The 23,607-nt window shown below is 37.6% G+C and overlaps 1 protein-coding gene across 2 annotated transcripts; it reads right to left on the reverse strand.

Moving 5' to 3' along the window:
- Positions 1 to 7,517: 7,517 nt before the first annotated feature.
- Positions 7,518 to 21,646, reverse strand: drm (odd-skipped family member drumstick). 2 transcript variants are annotated; one of them, XM_011056412.2, is made up of 3 exons: positions 21,178 to 21,646; positions 14,529 to 15,160; positions 7,518 to 10,840 (listed from the first exon to the last, which is right to left on the reverse strand). In XM_011056412.2, exons 2-3 carry the CDS (start codon positions 14,756 to 14,758, stop codon positions 10,765 to 10,767), a joined length of 306 nt encoding a protein of 101 aa, XP_011054714.1. In that variant the 5' UTR covers positions 14,759 to 15,160; positions 21,178 to 21,646; the 3' UTR covers positions 7,518 to 10,764. The 2 variants fall into 2 exon arrangements, with proteins under 2 accessions (XP_011054714.1, XP_011054715.1); XM_011056413.2 differs by having other exon boundaries at positions 7,518 to 11,447; positions 21,178 to 21,624.
- Positions 21,647 to 23,607: the final 1,961 nt, after the last annotated feature.

Below are 23,607 nucleotides of genomic sequence, written 5' to 3' on the forward strand. Positions count from 1 at the left end.
TTATATCATCGAAGAAATAAAAAAGAATAATTTTTAAGAATCCGATCAAAAATTAGTCAAACGATTGCTTGTCTAATGCTGGTTTTCAGTATATAGATTAACTTTAAACTCTTAATAATTCTTAGAAGTAAGAAAAAAGATAAAGAGTAGATTGAACTGAGATTAAAGTTAATCTATATTGATAGAAGCGGACACAAATGTTATGTTAACAAGACCAGCTACAAATGCAACAATGTTCTGTCTCTCTTTGGAACTGTCATACACAACTGAAATCATATTGCGTAATATAGTTGTAACAGTAATTATGTAATAGTAATTAAACCGATCTCTACAGGTATGCCCAACAAATTGATTATCATGCTACGTTGACATTATATCCAAACGGATGAGGAGGGGCATAAGATAGAGCGACACTGAAGCGCATGATGAACCTCCACGCCTCTTCATGACACCTCTCCGACCGACTGTCACCGATCTTTCCTCTTGCTCGAGATGCGGATGATCCTTTGTCGACACTCCCACATTCCCCGATGACGAGGCCAGATTAGAGCTGCGGATAGCGCAGTGTATAGATTGTCTCGCGGGCCGAATCTGTCCGCACCATTCACTGCAGATTCACTGAAATGCCATTTCTTACAGATCACTCTATTTCGATCTTCCGACGATCGAAAAGATTTAGTCTAAAAATAACTCATTCTTAATATAATTCTCATTATAATTGCTATAATTACTTTGCTCTTAGGTGCACTTAAGGTGCGAGTCATTTAATAATTACACAAATGAAGCTTACACTTGATTGATTAACTAGAATTTTACTAATTGACTAATCACAAAGAATGTTTCGAAGCATTAGTATCAAGTGAACTGTAGCCTTGATAGACTGACTTTATACGTATTCTAGTGTTTTGTCAACTTACGTAACTAATTCACTACAATTACTTTATTCTTAGATTTAATAGAATTTTATACGTACCTCAGTCTTCTGTCAACTAACATAAATACGCGATGTGAATTTTTCTCCTATTTTTTTTCATCTTGTCATACACGCTTTTGGACGCCTATTAGTTTCTCGTCAATGAATAGAAAAATGAAGTTAATTAGTATTATCAAGAGTAACCATATAATGTGTTCACCTATACATAAGATTTTCCACGAATTGTCAGGACATTTAATTTATAAGTGGCACAACAACTTCATGATCCCGTGAGTCGAATAATCGCTATCGCAAGAAAGTAGCGCGTGGCTTTTTGCCATACATACTTCTTGAATATATGAATACCCGCGTGGGCGGTGGGGACAGAGAAAGGACTAGGATAAGGAAAACGGACAAAGATGAACTCATACAATATCATTAATAGTAAACTTTCCATCAGATAAATATTACCTTTTAGTTTACTTCACGAATTGCAGGAAATCCCCATATATAGGTATATAAATACGATAATTTGTTATTCGGTAGCAACAGAATAAGATAGATACGTACGTTTCATAGAGGTGATGAAAATCTGCTTCCTTTGCAACGAAATTAACTGTTGAATGAAGAACATTAATTATTCCGGTTGCGTTCATTTGTCATCTCAACTTTTTCCATTCTTTATATACTGGAATTTTATTACATGACACGGTGATCAGGATCGCCTGAGCTCCTCACGATCTTGCGCGGACAGAGGCGATCGAAGCAGGTTCACTTCGTCACCTGGAATTAATTACACCGAGAAGAGCCATAATTTCTCCGCGTGCTGTGGCTCGAGCTGCCTGTGAGCGCAGGGACCGATCGGATCGTTCGCCTCGCGGTGGGGGAGGAACGTTAAACGTCAACGTCGATGCACCGTCGGCGTAAATAATCGTTATTGTTGAAGCCCCGCGCAGCAGCAGCAGCAGCAACAGCAGCAGAGCAATCTCTTTTCCTCCGTTTGCACGCTCGTTCCGGCGCGGTGCGGCGCGACGTCGCGCGCGAGCGCCGGTCACCGGTGAGTCACAACGGGACCTCATTCGCGTCGGAGATAGAGAGAGAGAGAGAGAGAGAGAGAGACAGAGAGAGGAAAAGAGAGAAAAAGAGGTGTTCTTGTCTCGTAATTTATAGATCGTAGCGAATCGCCGAAGGGGGACAACGGAAGAGACTCGTCGTCTTCATGGCGGACGCGCCGCTGCCGTCGGCTTCGTCGCGGCTCCTCGAGCTCCCTTGTGGGCAGCATTGAAGAAGCATCGTTGCATCCGCGCTGGAAATCGCTCAGCTTGCTTATTACGAACACTTACGTGAGAATACTGTCATTTTTGTTTCATATTTATTTGGATAGATTCCGTTTTATATTTAATAAAATAAAAAATAAAAAGGAATAAAAGTTCTAGTGGGCGATCGATAAAGAGGCAACGATAATTCGTAAAATAGTTTTATCAATGTATTGAAAATTTATACAGAGTGGTAATTAAGTACTCTAAAAGATTTTGAGGAATGATTCCTCATACTAAGTCAAGACGAAAATTTGATATGTGATCATGTGCCAGAACGACTTAGTTTTAAAGATTGAAGGAAAAATTTCGTTTTTTTTTCTTTAAATTTAAAAAACTGCGTTTTTTTGAAACTTTGTATATGTTTATTTTTAAAGTTTCATTAAAATAACTCGAGTGGTTTTTGAAACTTTTAGAAAAAATAAAATTTTTCCTTCTTTGATGTTTTGTATCTTTAAAACTAATTGAAAACTGTTTCGGATGTAATCAAATTAAGTTTTCGTCTTGATTTATAGTGTAAAGAATTATCCCTTAAATTTTTTTAGAGTATTTAACTACTACTCTGTACAAGAAGTTTATATAAAAAGTTTATTAAACAAGATGTAATCTGTTGATTGTATTGATTCTTTCCTTACTTATTTCATTTATTCATATAGAGGTCTAAAATACTTATTATTTACTCATTGATTAAATTAATAACTTTCATTATGATTAATTTGATGTTTAATTTGATATGTAAATTTAAATTTCTCTTCGGATAATTTTCAACGAATTCTAGCAAGTTTCCATTCTATTCGAAAAGACATTTCACATTTTTTTCTGATGACTAAAAGGATAGTAAAAATTGAAAGACAATATTTGAAACAAATACGTTTAATCTTCTGATTGCACGAATTTATCCAACATAATATATCTCACTTTTCAAAAAGTATACATATCAAAATATATTTAACGTAGAACAAAATATACTCTTTGTCTTTGTTTTATTATACTTATTTATTTTAATTAATCCTAAAATAGAAGTATCTTAAATGAGCAAACAAAAAGGCTAAAGCATGCAACATATTACTGTGTATATTAAATACTACATAACAAAATAAATGCGAACGATATTTACAATTCAAAGATAGAGATCGTTGGTAAGATCGTACATATCTGTAAGCTTTGCAATGTTCTTCGAGATGACCTCTTACGCGCTATCATTCTACCTACTTGTGTGGCATCGTCTAATCCCCTTCGGTCGCAAACGATCCCGGTCGACCTCTCGAGTCCGGATAGTGTCTGTGTCTAGGCGCCACGAGTCGAAGTATCATCTCCAGGAGTCGATGGGAACCGTGGTGGCTTCGTCTTCACATATTGTGCCAACAATTAGGTGAAAGGCGCTCCCACAGATCTTAGAAGCCACGCCGGCGAAGAGTACTAGATAGAATGAGAGAGAAAGAGAAAGAGAAATGGGAGGAAAAGAAGGTGAAAGAGAGAAAGATGAAGAGAGTTGATCGGGCACATGAAGGAGGAGGGCACGGGGGACTGGATCATTTAATATACCTACTGAGCGACCAACCGACCTACCTACCTACCAACCTACCACCTAGCAATGTGGACGCTTACCAAGTCGCAAAACGTGTATGAGAGCGAGTCTGACAGAGACGGAGTCATGTCGAGCAAAACACACCTCGTGCTCGCCCAAGGGGGATTAATCTAGCTGGTAGTTTGACGTGGCGATGATGCGGTAGTAACCTTTAGATGCTTCGTCCTCTGATACTACTCGCAACGATATCCCCGCGCGTTTACGCCTCGCGTATCTGCCTTTTCCCTCTTCTTTTTATTTCGCCTGGTTTTACTGACTGGTTTCTTTCATTCAGGCGCAATTCTGTGCGTTTGTATTTTGCTCTGTAAAATCATAATTTGACTTCTACGAAACTTGTTTTTATATTACTTGTTCTTATTAAGAACTTTCGTTCTTTCAAATCTTCATTATTCTCTTTCAATTAAAATAAAATTTTTAAAGTGTTTTAAGATGCTTATCAGCATCAATAAATTGCTTATCAATTTAATTTGTAATGTTACTACCATCCCAGTTTCAGTTTGCGATTGTATTTTAAAACTAAGAATTAAATCGGCGCAAAGTTTATAAAACTGAATATATAAATGCACACTGAATTATTATTAAGCACTAAGATTAAATTCGAATCGAATAAAGCATTTTCCTACTTAGTTATTCATATTGGTCTAATATCACTATTGTTTAGCATAAAGGTATTTGACTTTTCCTAATGAAAGCTACATATATTTATATATATATATATATACGACAAAGAAACCTTACTATTAAAAATTTTTCTATTTTGTTATTACATAATGTATTTTTGAAGTAAATTGTTCTATTTTAAAAAGCCAATTCATTTTTTAATTTTCTTCATATATATTTCTCAGATAATTTTTTTAATGAAAAGAAGATAAATTGATTATGATGCCTTTTATTTACAGGCGCATGAAATATCACACCATTTGTTTTAAATGTAACACATTTTTTACAAAATTGATAAAAATTTATATAAAATTGATTATGTATCAAAGTCTAATCATTGGATAATTAATTAAATGATATGACTGTATGTTCTTCCGTTTATTTCATGAAACATATTTCGTGTCTTTTTATTATAGCACGCACATTGCGGTTTAAATCTCATATATCGCACTTTATCCGCTTTAAAATGATGATTTAGCGATAGTAACCTTCTTAACCTTTAGGCACTCACCTTTTGCTACTATACACAATCGCGCTCACTTTCACACGTAACCGTCTTTGATTATCTTCTCGCATATTGCCTTTTCTCAATTCGATTCTATATGGTTAATAATATTTTATAACGTAAACGTCATTACGTGTATCTATATTCATCTATGACCTCGTCTCATTGCTTTCATCGATTAACTACGCGCCAAGCTCGTTTTATTGATCTCCGTTGATCCTTTCGCGAAAAGGAGCTCGGATCCAGATTCATGTTCGCTAACGATTGAATGCTGAACAAAGAGGTCCTTGAGAGGAGTGGCATCTATATATGAAACTGATATTGTCTCTTCCTGTATAATTACACGCAGTAATACGCAATCATACAATAACAGTTATGTTATTTTAACTATTGCATTCCTTTCTTCTTCTTTCTTTACATTCCGTCTGCGTCCCTGACCCTTGTGTCACGATATTACCGCTTTCAAACAATACTTTTTTTAACAATTGCAAAATGCACTGACAAAGATATGTAAAATTATGAAATTCCGTACTCTCTAAATTCTCTGGAGTGGAATCTCACACTAAAGAATGAAAATTGAGGTAATTATGAGAAAGAGTAGCTTAATTTTCAATCTGTAAGAGTGAGATTTCATTCTTTAGAATAAGATTTACTCTAAAAGATTTAAAGAGTACACAGAACAATTAAATTTACATAACGTTTCATCATATGATAGATAATGAATCTCTAACCGTCGAAACTCAAGTATTTCGCAAAAAAATTGATCTCTTCCGCAGTGAAAGCGATCCGTGGCATTGGAGCTACCGCAGTAGCTGCCGTCGGGCATTTTTCGCCAACCTTTCACCCGAAAAAGGATCGCGGCCACGGCGGCAATCGCGACTGCACGACTGTTGAACGTCGTCGGCCGCGAAGTTCACTTTCCGCCCGCGGAGGTGAGAGTTCCATGGGAAGCTTCTGCCCGCTAGCTTAACACTCCGCACACGCCCATAACTAAGCGCGTGGAAACGCGTTCGTACGCTAAGCGGCTTTATCAGTTGCATGCCCGGTTGCGAGTTTGCGGAGGCAATAATAAATTGCGATCGAAGGTGCGGGTGCGAATGAATTTCTTTGAAATGTTATTGAGGAAATTACATAAAGAGAGGTTCCGTCTTATAGAGTACAGAAATTTTATTTAATAATTAACATTACTAGCGAAGACAGTCTACGTTTCATTTTCTGAACAATAATACTAGTTTTTATATACCTAAAATATTTCTCTAATTGAATAAAAATTATAGGTTCCTATTATTTTTGTTTTCTATCTATTATACATACTTTTCGCAATTTTAGATAAAGTCCTGAAGTAGAAAAACACTTGGAAAAAGGTTTTCTTAATATAAATATTATAAATACATTTATGCATAAATTCAACATATATAAACAAACATTTATTTATTAATTATTAAATATTGTTATAACATTGATCGTTAAAGCAATTAGACGGAATACTGAGAAAATTGCGGAAAATCAATAGCACGTATAGTCTGTACATCTATGGGAAGCACATCAGTGGGTTGTATTCAATCACCATGACATTCAGCTCACGACTTTTGCCCCAGGAGGTGAGAGCAGCTTCCAGCCACAACATAAAGTGAACAGGATGCACCGCGTGCAATCTTATTCGCTCATGGAATACAACTTCGAACTCTTTAAGTATGTTGCACAATGCACAAAGTGCACGATGGAAGAATTGTGCACGAGACGTCAAAATACGTTAGACAATAGCTTGTTTAACATTGCTTACTAATGCAACATATTGCATATTGATGATTGATGCAAAGTAAAAAAATGATAAATTTTATTGAAAAAAGAAAAAATAAAGTTCTTTAATTTATTGAAGTATATATATATATATATATATATATCCATATATTTTAAATCTTTTTAAATAAAATATTTATCGCGTAACAACTAGAACACAACATATCACTAATCATCGGTTGACTTATTGTGACAAGAAGGATGGTTTCATGCGGCTTGCTATTTCACGCCTGCGGGAGATCTGTCTTGATCAGGTACTGCTACTCTTCTCTTTCGCCTAGCTGCTGGCCGTCGCTTAACTGGCTATGATTTGCGTGACGACGAATCCGAATGATCCTCAGGAATGAATTACCCCGATAATTTCTACGATTGAGTCATCTCACAACTCGCCTCAACTAGATGCAGATTAATTGTAAGTCAGTCGCGATTTGTAAAATGGTTGTCTTATATTACGATTTTCATTGCATTACTCTATATGTATTACGCAAAAAATACTGCAATGAAATAAAATCAGAAATAATCCATTATAATTAATTAATTTACTTACTGTACTTACTGTTTTATGCTGCAAAATTCGAAAATAGTTTAAGTACCAGAAAAGCTTCTCTAATCATTCCGTGATAAAAAAAAATTCAAAAGTGAAAAGATTTTTAATATCATGAAACACTCAGATTTTTTAATAGTTCAATTGTTTAATACGCTAAAGGGGATTTATAAAAAAAAAGAAGGGCGAAGTAGCATTTTACAACTTGGCGAATTTATTTGTGGTTCGTTGGAGTGGAACTTTCCCACACACACTAATACAATACGATTTGCGGAAAGCATACATGGAATCATCACGCGCATGTTATCTCATCTCTCTTGGAGAGACAAAGAATATGTACCTTCCTACCGGGCTGACCGTGTGCCTCGGTGGTGTAAAGCTAGCGATACATGCATGAATATTGATACATCATGATAATAATATAATATAATAATAATTTTAATAATAATAAAATAACATTATTATCACTCCTATGATACCATACAACGAAATGCAGCTCTACACTCGTGAGGCCTATCGGCGGCTACAATACAGAATGACTAAGCGCTATTTCAATAACATCCATAAAATAATAATTAATAATAATAATCAATAATAATAATTAATATAATAATATTAAACGCGCATTGATACGTATTTAAGCTATGTACAAAGTACGACTGTGGTTTCATTCCACTAAAAAAAAAAAATCAAAAGTTAGAAAAAAGTCCTATTTGCTCCCAAAGCCATCGTGGTTTTTTTTTTTAATATGATTTTTCTAATATTAATTTGTGCGAATTATGCTAAATGGCAGCTCTCGATATTCTCGAGATGCCGTAGCAAAAATATGCATATTATACTAACACCATTCCATAATCCATTTAAAAATATTTGTATGATTTTATTTTCGAATCAAAGCAAAAAGATATTTAACGTCGTTGCAAGGATGCATTAGAATCAGTCACGCAAAATCCTTAACTCTCATTAACGTACAAATTCAAACGCTTTCTCTCTTTTTAATGTACATAGTTTGAAAAGCATGCCACAAAATATATTAAATTTAATACAAAAAAATACATTCTTTACAATTATCACGATGGACTCGAGTGATACTCGAGTCGTAGGGTGATTAGAATGGGAAAAGTAAGAACTTATTCTGATTATGATAATTTAGGTGACATCTCTTTGCGCACAATATGTCTCTAGATATATCAATAGCATCAAGTATAACATAGATATTAGAAGAGAAAGTAGGAATATAGCATATAAGATAGAAGTATATGCAAGGAATTTAATTTTTTTACTTTCCTTAGAAATACATAAAAATTTATGTGATGGTTTTATACAATTTGTGATTTACATCACTGAAAAATGTACTTAAAATTTAAAACATTAATTATAATCAAAAATGTAAACCGTAAATCAAATTATTATCTTAATTAACTTCATATCTTGAAAACTTCTTTGATTACATGTGTATATTCCTACCGGCTCTACGAGAACTGAAAGTTCCTGCAGTTTGCATCTGAGTTGACCGATTTCAAACGGTTATATTTATGCTCGCCACACGTGATTTCCCATTTGGTTCTCGTATTTAGCATCTTGAGAATCAAGTGGAAATCAGCATTACCATTTATATCGTAATGCTTCATATTTGCCTACTTCGAGCATTATCGTGCCAATTGCTACATTACGTACAATGTCCCCCTTCCATCCACGTTTCGAAAAATATACTACACTGAGGAAAATGAACAAATCACAAGATTCTGAATTCCGATTACCTCAAATAGAATTTTAATAGATTTAACCAGAAAATTCTGACTCCATTTTCAACCAAAATTCCAATTAATTTAGTCAGACATTTTTCTCAGTGACATATCTACCTATCACGCAATCCGTACGAATATGAATAAAAGAAAAAAAAAAAAAATTAAATGATACAGAAAAAAGGAAGAAAAGAAAAGATACGATCGATGCTCAGAAATAATAACGGTTGATCCTCTTCTACTTCAATGAGTCGCGTCTCAGCCGGAATCGAAGAGACATCTTGCCAAGAGTTCATCCGCTGGAAACCGATCTCAGCTGACTGGTATTTGCGTCAACGATATCACCGCGAACCCACCTTATAGCCCCACGTGGTCCCAAGATTGTTCGATCGTGTCTTCATATGTAACAATCGTACACGTTCGTAAGATATGATTTTGTGTCAGCGATCCTGGCGATGTGACCTGTCGTATCGCCATCGCGAAATTATATGGATTTTCTGAAGGGGAAGCCGAGTAGCTCCGCGGTTTGATTGCCAGGTGGTAGGTCAGGAAGACGTCGCTTCGGGCCTGGGCGTGGTCCACGGTAGCACGCGAAGAAGCGAACAGTGTATCCTCCGACCAGCGCTCTTGTAGAGCTAGTGGGTTATTACGTAGTCCAATTTAGGACGTTAGCCCGAGGAGCCCTGAGTGGAATCCAGCGTTGTGAAAATGCGGAAGAATGTAGATCGCTCGTTTTGATTCCTGGATGAATTGCCGATTCGGTTCTTCATAACTGCATGACCGATTTAATATGCAAACATCGTTTTCTCTTCTTCTTATTCTTGAAGCTTCATCATCTGTCCATCAATCGAAACATCGATGTTGCGCATAATAAGAAGCCTTAACTCTGTTCTGTCAGCAATTTTATTGTATAACGCTCGTGAAACGCTCGTGGAAAAATTCTTATCGAGATAATTAAAACGTGTCTAATTGAAGATAATAAATATTTAAAGCAGAGCACGTCGAGAAAAAAGATTTTAGATAATTTTTCTAAACTGAAATAAATAATTTTGTTATATTCCATAGTCTATCTTCTTTCATATTCGTGTATCTTAATATATATAGACTATTGTATTCATTAGAGGTGCGGGTTCTCGAATTGCATATTTGATATCATGTATCCAATAATATCTTAAACAGCGAATTCCATAAACATTTCAAACATCGTCAATCGCTTGGCACATCTAGCAAGAATATTATTATTCGTTCGAATGAGTCGAATTACAAAGGAAATTCAATGAAATTATAATTGTCTGTCGAATCGCTGTATCCCAAATAGCTTCCATCGTTCTCGATTCTGCAACGGTGCTTCGTGTCAGGTTGAATCGAAGATTCCTCTGATGTGGCTGACGTCTGGGTGTAGGCTCGGAATACAGGAGGGTGAGCAGAAGCGAAAAAATTCAAAGAAGCAGGACGAACTAGATGCGAGGGTGATAGGCGAGGGTGATGACCAAAATCGACGAAGTATCGCGATTCCCTTGCCATATGCGAACATGACATTACTTGCAAGTTTGGCATGTCGTCGGATCGACGCGAAGGATTGCTCTAATAGAGGAGGGACATCAGGAAGAACTGATCGGTAGCTAGAGCATTCAATAGAGAAAGAAAAACGCATATCTACGGGAGTTTAGGATAGTAGTTGGCCGGATGGCTTCTAATACCTAGAGTAGCCATTCGAATAGCCATTTGAGTAGCCGTTGGAGCCCTTGTAGGGAACAGAGTGTATGCTCCTGGAACAAAGATGGTTGAAATCGGAAGATGAGGAAAGTATATTTCCAGGGAAAACCCTTCGCTTCCTTCCCATTCACATCCTTTAAATTTCCTTTTCTATCTATTAATCATTTCTGCCGCCTCTTAAAGCGTGGGACCCATGCGTGCCGTGTTAGTACAAGAAATAGCCGACGATGAAGTCGCAGTGAGGGTAGTAAAAGTCGCAGACACAGTGAAAAGACGAAATAGCGAAAGAGGCAGACAGAGAAGAAGTAGAGGAAGAGATGAAGATGGAAGAGAAGAAGAAAAAGTAGCATACGCATGCTGGGGTTTTTTTTTCTGTGGTGGCGGTAGTGACATAGTTGATCGTGTTTTCACCACGACCGGGAAAGAGTGCGGATAATCAAATAAAAAAGTGCATGGTTGTAGTTTGTGATGTTGCAATTATTGTCATACTCTGTTGTCTAGTGTTATTGTTACAGTTTGTATTATTAATGGTGTGTCCATTTTGTATGCATGTTTGTGTGTGTGTTTGTGTATGTGTTTGTGTGTGTGTGTGTGTGTGTGTGTATTGTGCATGTGTCAAGGTGCAGGAGGTTCAGAGCTCCCGTTCACCGCCACCCACATCTACAACAGAACAGAAAACAAGACCACCGCCGTTACATACAAGGTATCCATTAGTATCCACCAGTATTGAAGATTTATTTTATCGCTCGCTCGCTCGTTCAAACGCGCTCGCGCACACGTTCCATGCGGGGGCAGCATTATTTCAGACTGATTTATGGGTCAGGCCGATTCTATGGGTCCGCTTGTTCGCGCGCAACTCGCTGGACCGACACGCCGAGCCGACTCGTCGACTCGCGCCCGTAGGCAAGAGAAGGAGTGCAAAGTTCGCGGATCTTCGCGGATCTCTTCTCTCTCCCAATTCGCATTTCTATTCGCCGTGAGGCGGGTGAAGGCGACACGTTGCAACATTGCAAGGCTATTGATGCGAAAGGTCAACGCGGTAGCGGTCTCCATCGGCCGAACCAATGGTTTTGACCTTCTCGAGATCAGCACCGTGACCGCTTAAGCGATAGTTAGCGATAGTTAGCGTCGATTAACTTTCCTGTTAACTTAAAGAACACACTTTGACCGAAATTGGGAAAAACCGATAAAAATTGCATAAGAATAATTGCATTTATATTGGAATCTGTTGCATATTGATGTAATATCTTAATTAGAATTTAAGATTTAATTGTGGAATTTATGATTTAATATTAAATTAACTCATATTTATAAATGTAATTAATTGTAATTTATTATCGTGTCACTTTCAAAATGACGCAATCCTTCTCTGCTGTAACATGATGTCGTCCTTTCTTTGACGGACTTAAACTAATTTTGTATGCATAAAAATGACTCATATAAACCTTTCTCAATCGCATCTTTTTCTCGTGATCCGCCATACCTTTAAACTAATATATCTTCTTCTTCGCTCGTTGACATTGCGTTGACATTGCATTGATATCCTTATATACATAGCAAAAATAAAATGTCTTTTGATTCACAAATAAGATAACTCGGATCACACAAAGATATAATTTATAAAATTGTAAATTAATTCGGGTGCGGCCAAGTGGTTGGTATTTGCATGTTTTTCTTTATACTATACATTTTATATTTATTACAATATCCATTTTTTTTTAAACGACAAATCTTTTACGCATGGAACGGTTTGCGCCAGCATTGTTAATCAATGTTATAATAATTAAAGGACCATCGTGAGACGTTTTTACGTATAATATTAATCCTTAGTAGACATATCTGGGTCATTCGTGTCCTGCTCGTTTCTTTTTTTGAAATACTAAGAGCACCTGGTCAAATACCGGTCTTTTTTCTATTGCTTAAAAAAAATTTGGCATCTAGAGAACAAGTTTTGTGCGTTACCGGCCTCGATTCGTGTCCTTTAACTGGCATAACTCCAAAGTTCATTTCTGGGTCACAAATGACCTAAGGTGTGTACAGAGTGTACATTTTCTGTAACTAAAAAAATTTTTTTTTTCTTTAAAACTTCAACTAATTCTCCGTTATATTACGCGAATATTTCGCGAATTATTAAAAAAGAAAATTAACCCTAAAATAACATATTAGCCTTTAATAAACGCGATTTTTGATACCTTTGTTCTAAATGTTGTTAGTAATATTATATATTATGTTGTCTAGAAAGAATATTTTTCTAATAAATTATAAATTTTTTTAACACAATAGCAATAATAAAATCCATTGTTTTAAAATATAAATGCAATATATCTTCAATTTATAGTCATTCATAAAAAAACATCATTTTCAGGTTACTCAATAACTAAACTTTTTGAACAATCGATACTTGAATTATTTTTTTTCTTATAGTTTGGAATATCAATTTTAAAATATTGAATCATACTTTTCCTTTAAACATTTTTGTTTCAGAGTTTTATATTTTTATATGGAACGGTGTATTTTTCTGATTCTGTTAACTACATTTACAACAATTTATCTATAATTTGTTATGAATATATAACTGCACAAATACTTTCTAAAGATATATGTCAAAATATATGTCAAAATTGCTTAATAATTTATATATATACACTTGTAAAAATGATGAAAATTAAGTCAAGACACGAATGATTGAACGTGTATTAAAAGTATTCAAACCAAACGTATCTACTAAGGGTTAATATTCCACTCATTTTCGTGCGGTATCTTTGTTTCATTATGTAAAAGTTAATCAATAATTCGTGCTTTGCGTCTCGTAATTTTGCGAGCGACGAGATATATATCCAGAAGTTATTAAATCGTGGACCAGATTAGTTCTCGAAGCAAATCATAAAGTATTAGCTTTTTTTTGCTATCGTTTGTTTTTTTACTTTGCGAAAGGTCAAATCGGTGACCTGACCGGTTTCCCAGGTGCTAATCTCATCTTAACTGAAAGATCTACGCGCAACTAAGTAGCTTTAATTTTTACAATTATTATATGAAGGCAAATAATAAAAATGATCTAACACATAATGGATATCATTGAAACTTCTCACCTTTTTTCACTATTTGACATCAAAATGATTATTAATTATAATACATACAATAGAATCACAATTTTCGTCCTTATTATCTATGCTATGTAAAAAAATAAATAATCACAACAAAAAGATGTCTACGATACTTAATGACGCAATCTAACAGCAATTAATTTCAATCTAGCTCGACTTCTCGAGCTGATTGCTGATTGAGAACTAATCATTTTCCATCATCCCATTTTGTCGTGTGGCAAACAACGAGAACGCGTAGCAAAACGTCTCCCGATAGCTTCTCTATTGCTTTTCGAGTGCAGGTTCTTACAAGTGAGAGTCACGCACTGACATCTGATTCACGATCGGTTGCCGCGATATTTCACAGGAACATTGGCAATATTCTACTACGTTACGGTGTGTGTCACGGGCTTTTCTTTCATATACGCGACGCCATACTCGTACAGGACCCTTGTAAGGGACCCCCTAAAGAGTACTTAAGAGATCGCGGCGATTGATCATGGATCAGATCACGTACGTGTCCCGTGCGAGCGCGCAAAAATAGAAGTCCTCGAAGGGCAAAATAAAACGTAACAAAAAAAAAAAATTAAACGTAACAAAAATCGTCGAATAAAACGTAGTGGAAAAAAAATGGTGAAAACGAAATGTGACAGTGTACCTGTGCTGCTTGAGGTTGTCCTGCCGCTTGAAGGTCTTTCCGCAGACCTCGCAGGTGAAGGTCACGTCGTCCTTATGGCTGCGCTCGTGGATCATGAGGTTGTAGGGCTTCGTGAAGCGCCGCTGGCAGTACTTGCAGACGAACTCTACCGTGCACTTGGCGCGCATCTTCTGCCGCCGGCCGAACTCCCTGCCGTGCCCCTCTGTCTCCATCGGCATTATCGCGAACATCCTTATAAATTCCCACCGCTCCTTCTCTTGGTCGAGTCTCTATCTCTCCTTTCCCTCTACCCGCCTCTCTCGCTCTCTTGCTAACGCCCGGAGTCACTCCCACCACGTCTTCTATCTTCCTCTGTCTCCTTTCTTAGTACCTCTCCGTCACCCTCTCTCTCTCTCTCTCTCTCTCTTCTCTCTCTCTCTCTTTTTCTCTCTTTCTCTTTATCTTTCTCTGCCTCGCAGACTCGTTCGCAGACTTTCGTATGCTCCCTCCTTCTCTTTTTATCTGTCCTTCTTGACTGTCGTTCTTCGACTTCGCTCTTCTCCTCCCGCGCAAAGCTAGTCTCGGGCACGGCTGACTCCTGGGAGTGAGATCACTGCTTGTACCACGTCGCGAGAGAATCCTCGTATCGCTGCCTGCAAAGAGCACAGAATCGATGATTCTCCTCCGATCTGACTCGCACGCTCGAGAGAATCACCCGGAGTCGCGAGAGCGGAGTATTCGCGAGGAACGCCTGTATATCTGAGATATTTACGCGAAGCGCCGTTGCCTACGAGCAACGGGTTAGTAACGTTAAAGCTACTTCTAAAGTATTTTGCATTCCTTACGAAGATGCGTAGGTGGAGAGACACGCGCATGCCGATGCGCCTTACGGAATAGAAATTCTCTCCGATCGAATTATTATCGCGATATTTTATTGGGAATTTGCTTTTAAAATGACATAGACAAGTACTTTACCTATGTAATACAAAAGGTAACTCTGAAGCACAAGCTAACTACAACTGACTCTGCGAGGAAAATCTATTGTGAGATGTCACTCATTTTAAATAATTTGATAATTCTAGAGATGTAAAAAATAATATGTTATTGTAATATATATAACATTTTTATATATAAATAAGATAAGAGAATGTCTAATATTTTTTGCAGAAATGTCACAAGCAGCTTTTATTTTGTAATTTTACTTTTTTGTAATTTACTCTTGCAAATCAGCGATACGATTGTATTGTCTTAAATATTATAATTTATAATATTATTAATAGATATTATTTATGTATCTGTAAGAAACATAAATGAAAAAAGTTATTATATCGATGCTTTATTAAATAAAATTGAGAATTCGTAAAATTTTCATATAAACATCTTCTATATAATTTTATTTAGAACTCTATAAAAACCTTATCAAGTTACATCTGCACGAAATTGTAAGAAACTTATATACGATACTTAATATTCCTAAATAGAATTAGGAATGAATGGTAAATGATGAATAAAATTTTTTCACAAAATCTAAAATAATATACCGTTAAAAATAATATACCGTTCTAAACTTGTCGACTATCTCAAATATTTATATGTTAAGTTTCTTAGTCAGCAAAAGAAAAACATGATGTGAATGCCCATAAAAAGCTGTGTGCTTCCGAAAAAAATTAATGACTAGTTTCCTAATTGGGTGCGTCTACTCCATTCGCAAGTTTAAATCATTAGCTCCGACACGTCCTCCGGGCATATTTAATTTCAAACACGCGACTGTCCAGTTTTAAGTTTCATTCATATGAGATGCTGTATACATTCATGGTAATCGAGGAGGAAGAACCACTATTAGAGCTAAATGCACATCGCAAATACGATCCGTAATCTTTACACTAACTATCCGACGCTATGCAAATCATGAAAATATTTCCCGAGCTCACGACGTTGTTTTAAAAAAAAGCATAGAAGCAATGAGTCACCTATTAATTTTTACATGATTAATATAAGTTAAGTTCTTCAATAAAATTTAAGTAAAATATTGTTTATATGATAACTATATGATAATCATTGATAAAAAAAATACAATAATTCGTTCAAAATATATTGCTCGTATATATGTATTCTTTCTCATATTATCTTTATGTTATATACATTTTTCTATCTCGCATGATAATTATAATAATTACAATTAAAAATCATCGTGCTAAAAATATCCGAAATTTATCTTTCGATTTCTTACATACTTGTAGTACCGTTTGTAAATAATCTTCGACATGATCGCCTTGAGATGTCTCTTAAACTTTGAAAATAATTTAAGAAATCTGATGTAATCGAATTCCACTGAAGTCATTTCCATTTTCACGTGTTAAATTAATATTTATTTTATTACTTAATATTTCTATCCAGAGTATATCCAGAGAAGACATTCCCTTCATAATAAACATAGAAAGAAATATGAACTGTATACTGAAAAAAAAAAACTAAACTTTAAAAAATATTTATTTAAATGGTACCATCTAAATATTTATGTACAACAAATAAACATTTATTAAATAAAAGAAATAATAGTTAAAGAAATTTAATGATTCTTGTACTAAATAAATATATCTTTATATTTATTAAATAAATATTTACTCGGCACTATTCAAACGAATGATTTATTAAAATTTAGTTTTTTTTCAAGGTACGTACAACATGCCAAATTATACCTCGTGTAAGTATTACTTTCGGGACTCCCTCGTACTCAGCCGGATATGAATGAGGGATCGAAATCGTATTGCCACGGTCTAATGGCACGGTTCTCGAATTGGAATCGGCATGTTAAAAAATAGCCCGCGGGATCCAATCGCGCGGTGCAGCCATTGTACAGGAGTGTCGGCCAGTCGCTACCGACTCGCATTAAGCGCACGGCGCACGCTCGAATAAAGTGGCGTGTCCGAATGAGTAATAAGCGGTACCTGGGCGTAGCCCGGTTGGTTAGCGTGGCTAACAGGCGGTGGAGCCTAATCGGAACTGCGCATTACGCGCGACTCCACATTTCGTAAAAAAAACAAAAAAGATCCGTTCTGTCCCCTGGTAAAATATCACGCTTCTGTCTGGTCTCGTCGTCGTTGACGTCCGACGCTGATCCAGATCTCATATCCATCCAATGATAGCTGGGTCACGTAAAGACAAAATGTAGGAAAACACGCAGAAACAATGCTATAGCTGTCTTCAAACGGGACACCTTCGTCACCTCCGTTAGAAGTTTACGTGCAAATATTGGATATATATGGATTTACGATTTTGTGTAAACTAAACTCTCCCTTGTCTCCAAGAGTTTCTTTAACGACCTTATAAATCCATAAAGAGACAGACAGGAAACCACAATATCTTTTGTAATTTTGTAGGTATGGCAAAAATCATTTATTTATGCAGTTTGTTACAATAGAAACCACGTGAAATCTTCAGAGAATTCAGACTTTCTAACGTCTTATTCTTTCTGAAATTTAATCATTTTACTTTCGAATAACAAACTGACACAAAGCTACTCCTGTCACAGGGTATTGATGTATATCCGCAGAAACGAACGGTAACACCAGCTACTACATGGCAATCTTGTCGAAGAGTTACGAGGTCACAGTACGCTTGTATTACCCGAGACGGGTACATGTGGTAGGAACAGGTTCTCACTTTGCGTGAAGCAAAGTTAATGAGTTGTGCGTTAATGAGTTGGGTGCCGAGGAAAACGACATTAGCCGTGTAAACGCTCAGGTTTTATATTACAGACGATGCCGATGAGGACGTGCAAATATAATCTTAAGTCGATAATATATGATCGTGTTCTCTGATAACCGCTAAGCTCTGCTGAATTCGACTGGACGATAAAAATGCAGAAAAGAATAACAGACTTAAGCTACCGAGTTATTTTTCGTTTCAATGATATTCTGCGGGGTAAAGGAACGTCTGTAAAATGAAATATATAAAATTGCAAGTGTAACAAGACGTAAGAATTTTGCGAAGCAACAAATACGAGCACGAGTTAACGATGTATCACTGAAAAGTGAACATCGTGCCAGCTACCATGTTTGCCTACCGAGTTCGCGTGATCAAATGCTTTCATTTAATGTATGATAATGTATGATAATGTATGATAATGCGATATATGTAGACGCTCGCGTTTATGAATGCACCATATTAGACGAAGATTTGCGAATAGGCGAAACATTATAATATGTCCGAGAGCTACGCGAAAGTAAATTTTGTTGTAAACCACGCTAGAAGAAGGAATGCGCGGAATAATCAAGTGAGGCTTCCTCTTGACGGGAATAGAACTGCGCACGATTAAATAAGCAATTAAAATAGATATCGTGTAATGTAACTTTTATAGCGTATAAAGATGATCGTGCTATTCATGATTATTAATTCAATTCGCGCATAGAAAAGTCATTGTATTCTGATGTAATTAATACAAATAAGCGTCGGTTTTTTATAACAAAGAGCAAAATTGAGAAAAACAAATGTATAAAAATGGATTTAATATTACAAATATAATCATCAATAATACGTATAACAATATACAATACATTCATATATTCATACAACAGTAATTTGCTACAAGCTTCTGTGCTGTACGTATTATGGAATTATTCCGATCGGAATCCATTCTGAATCGTATAATACGTGCTCTATAGTATCTCTGGATATTGAAAATTGATAGAGCATTGAATACATTAACTATCTAGTCAAGATAAATTTCATTTCGTACTAATTATAATAGTTTATGAGAAAAATAACCAAAGGTTGTTGCATTTAAGAGTTATTCCTAACGAGGGCAATCTAAAAGAGATGTATCGACAGTATGACGTTTCGCTTTATTCAAAATTATGGAGACTTTGGAAAAAGGGCAATCGCGAGTACCTTCGCGTTCTATCGCGTGATACGAAGGGCGGAGTGCGTGGTACAAAGAGCCGGCAGCCAATCGAAGAAGAACGGAGAACGGCCAACCAAGTGAGCTCCGGCTCGATGTGCGTGCACTCGTTCTCGCGTGTATGGAGGAATAAAGGAAGGAGCGGTAGCCCTCGTTCGTTCGCTCGCCACAGCGAGAAGGCCAGTAGCCAACCAAAGAAGAGTCGCTACTGTGCACCGCCCTACCGCCGACTACCGGTTTTCGGCCAGTCGCTACTGAACAGCCGGAGAAGTCCACCAAGTGGGACCACACCCTCCCTCCGCCGTCTAGACGTCGAATCGCGATACCAACGGGGTACGCGGCCGATCACGCAAGGGCGTTTCTCACGAGAGATATTACCTATCGCGCGGACTCGCGCCACGCGCGGCGCTAAAGAAAAATGGTAGCTTCGTGATGGATCCGTTTTGATCCGTATAGGTGACTGGTAGGTAAGAAGCTTGTTAAATCTCTATCTTCATAACTTGAACGGGCGCATGTTGCAGCTCGACTTGCGTTTACGCAAATAAGAGAAGAAAAATGATTAAAATAAATTTTCAATAGGATCGTAGGAAATATGAGAATAATTAAGATAATTGCTTTATAGTAATCAGATATTAATCAACGTAATAAGAATCAGTAGCTAGATAAGCAGGTTTTCAAAATAAAAAGTTTTTATTTATTTTTTAGTTCAAATTTTATTTATCATCTCTATGTTACAAATATCATATAAATTACCCGTAATATCGTTGAATATTATCGCGAGAAATTAAAAGTAAACTGAATTTTAGAAAGTCGTCTATAATATAAAATTTAAAATTATATGTTTGGAAGATGTATGTCTATAGAAATATTGTAATTATTAACTGGAAACACGAATTACTAGAAAAAAAATGGTGAACCTTTATAAGATTTGAAGGAGACCATCGTAAAATCGCCGTGGACACAACCCGCAAGATTGAGGACCAATCAAAATGCAGTAGCTACTGTGCACCGCCCTACAGTCTGCTACTGATTCAGAAGCAAGGACTTGATATACATGAGCGAATATAGACCACACCCCTATTCCCGTTCATTTAATTCTTAACACGTGGAGGCAGACAATAGAAAATGCAAAGATTCGAAGATTGAATATTGTATATTCTTGCTTTCAGAATTTTGCCTACAGAATTTAAGTGATATTTGGCGATGATTTTCATCGTGAAATGAAGCAAAGATTGCAAGATATAAAAGTAGCTTAATAATAGAATTCATTCCTGATAAAACGTAAGAGCCGATTTTTTTTATTTTATTGTCTCACATAAGTTAAAAAAATTTTTAAATAAATATTAATTGTAATAGAAACAAATTGAAGTGAGAGAGCGAGAGAGAGAGAGAAAATTATATTCAAGAATTATATTCAAAATCATATCAATACGTGGTACTGCATCCCATAAACGAAACTTTAATAATGTTCTATATATGTTTAAAATGTGGTACCTATTTTAATATATTCTAATAACCCGAGATACAATGAGAAAGAAGAAAAAAAGAAAGAAAGATACGATTTTGTAGAAAATATTCGATTTATAAATGTAACTAATCTTTTCAGTTAATGTTATTTCAAATATTATTGAATTAATAATTAATTAGTTATTATATTAAATGTGTATAATAAACAATTATAACTTTAATCTTAAATATAATTATATTTATGTATTATAATATATTATTAAAATTACATGCTAGATAAAGAGATGATATGAATTGACTTACCGATAGAGACAGAAAGAATGCAAATAAGGATTCGTCCTCGAGCAACGTCCAATAGTTTTCTTCCGCAAAGGATAATTTTCGAACTTGAATAGAAGCGCAAACTTTCGATGAACGAAAGAACGAAACTCGCGAAATGCGGTGAGTAGTAAAAAAAAAACGAACTGTAGTGCGCGTATAATGTCACGCTGCCAACAGTCGGGATCTCCGTATTACTTAGTAGGTCGGTAGCTCGTGAAAGTGTTGAGTTGCTGCGCGTGTGTCTTCCGGGCTGACAGGTCTGGACCGTTTGGGTGCGCGGCGTCGACTGAAGCTTCGTTTGGTCGCTCGGTTCGCTGGTAGCCCGAATAGGTAGGCACACCAGAAGACGGTAGGACGCCGTGTGTAACCGCCAAAGGTCTCTTCGTCGTCGTCGTCGTTTGGCTTCTTCTGGTTGGAGGACCGGGAGACACCTCCCTACCGAACCAACTCACCGATACCCACCAGTTATCGTGTGAAGGTAGCCTCCCTTCAATTCCACGGGGAACGTACACGTCCAGGATGTTCCTTCCTCGACCTCGTTGCGGTGGTAGAGGTAGAAAAGAGGCGGCCAGGGAGGCGAGGGAGGAGGAGGTGGAGGAGGAGGTGGTGGTGGTGAGAAGGATGCGGAGGAGGAACGGGAGCAGAAGAAGGAAAATGAGGGAAGAGGGTGACGGCGGGTGTTGGTAGAGGAAGAGGTGAAGACGATGATGAAGAGGAAGTCCGACGAAGAAGGGAAGAAGTGGTAGCGCGCCTTGTCCCGAGTCTACGTGCGTCCTTGTCTCACCCGGTCGCCGAATAGCAGCGCGGTTATTCACAAATCCTTCGTCGACGCGGCTTCCTGAGCTCCCGCTTGGCGTACTCGTCCGCCCTCCCTTCCCTTCCCTTCAACTGTCCTCGCGGAGTTGCTCCCTCTCTTCCACGTTCTACGGGTTCTGATCCCTTCCACCGCACCGTGTCTGGGCCCGCCCTCATAACCGTGAGACGAGAGCATCCCTCTTCACCCACGCTAAGACCTCTTCTGGTACATAATCGTTGAGGTGTCTCCCCTACCTTCTTTTAAAGTATTCGAATACCGCTCCGGCATACTTGGGCCGCTTCCTTCCGCCTTCGCCCTTTTCCAAAAGGATACCCCCCGCGGGGGCGGTAGCCAACCCCGGCCGTAAAAAGTTACGGAGGTAGCGCTCGTATCCAAAAGCTAGAGCCACTGACTCCCTTCGGCGCGCGTCTTCCATCTATCTTACCTGCCTATCTGTATATGTAGAAGTATCATTATGTGTTGCCGGTCGACTTTGGATGGAGGAGAGAGAGCTATAGATATTTTCGTGGATAAACAATATAAGCGCGCGCGCGATCACGCGTCGCAATCCCGACACCTACGCGTAAAGACGAAGCAATGTACCGATTCTTAGGAGAAAATCCACGGGTGCGTCGATTTCTTGATTTCTACCGTACTAGGTGAAGAAAGACAGGGAGAAAGGCAGAGATAAGCAGAAGCGGAGAAAGAGAGAGAGAGAGAGAGAGAGAGAGAGAGAGAGAGAGAGAGAGAGAGAGAGAGAGAGAAAGCGAGACAGACAGGCAGACAGAAGGAGAGACGCTTGCCGCTGACGATGAGAAGCAGATAGTGTGGGAGAAGGTGGAGGTGGAAGGAGCGTGCAAAAGCGAAGAGCGGGGGCTGACACGATGCCGCGGGGGTTCCCAGGGCACGTGGGAAATGCACAGTAGTCGATGTCAATCCCCCCACCAGGCGGCCGGCTCGGGCCCCACGGGGCCCCACCACGAAGTCGCCGGGCCGGAGAGCCATCGCCGGGATTCCGGGCGCCGCCCATCGAGATCTTGCGGTATCGCTTCATTGGACAATCCTATGCGGACGGGACGATCGCCTCCCTCACGAGTCACCAGGATGATCGAGTGGTGGAAAAATTCCTCGGGAACGGCAAAGAGGATTGACGACGATGAAGAGAGGAAGAAGAGGACGATGAAGAGGAAGAAAACGAGGGAGCGATTGGCAACAAAGGCGACGCCGACGAGCTTGGCATGCGGCGACTTTACCGTCGAGCCGTGTGGCCACCGATTCAGCCTGCGAAAACGCATCGCCAAAGATGGAAAGGCAGCGGAATGACAATAGAAACTTGGATAATAGTAAATAGAGGGTAGTCTTCGTTGCCTTGATGGCGATTTAAACGACAGATTAAGAGATGTTTGAGATGTATTTTTGACGTGTACGACGGCATGCTAGGAATACATATTGATTACTGTATAAATTGTCGATGTCAAAAGTATTTAACTGCTTTTGGTGTAAAATAATGATGCAGCGAATAGTATTGAAACGTCGATAGAGTTGACTCAATGTTGCTAATTATATCGAGTTCTTGGCTAGATTTTCTGCATATTTAATATAGTGAATGCCGAATT

Source organism: Acromyrmex echinatior, chromosome 3 (assembly GCF_024713525.1).
Source record: "Acromyrmex echinatior isolate Ae372 chromosome 3, ASM2471352v2, whole genome shotgun sequence".
Classification (NCBI taxonomy): Eukaryota; Metazoa; Arthropoda; class Insecta; order Hymenoptera; family Formicidae; genus Acromyrmex; species Acromyrmex echinatior.

What these genes read in the sequence shown, in the direction of transcription:
- drm (XM_011056412.2), bottom strand. Translation starts at nt 14,758, where the DNA reads ATGTTCGCGATAATGCCGATGGAGACAGAGGGGCACGGCAGGGAGTTC. An exon ending in GACAACCTCAAGCAGCACAG is followed by an intron (nt 10,841 to 14,528) that starts GTACACTGTCAC and finishes TCTTTGTTCCAG; the next exon opens with GAGCATACACTCTGTTCCCT.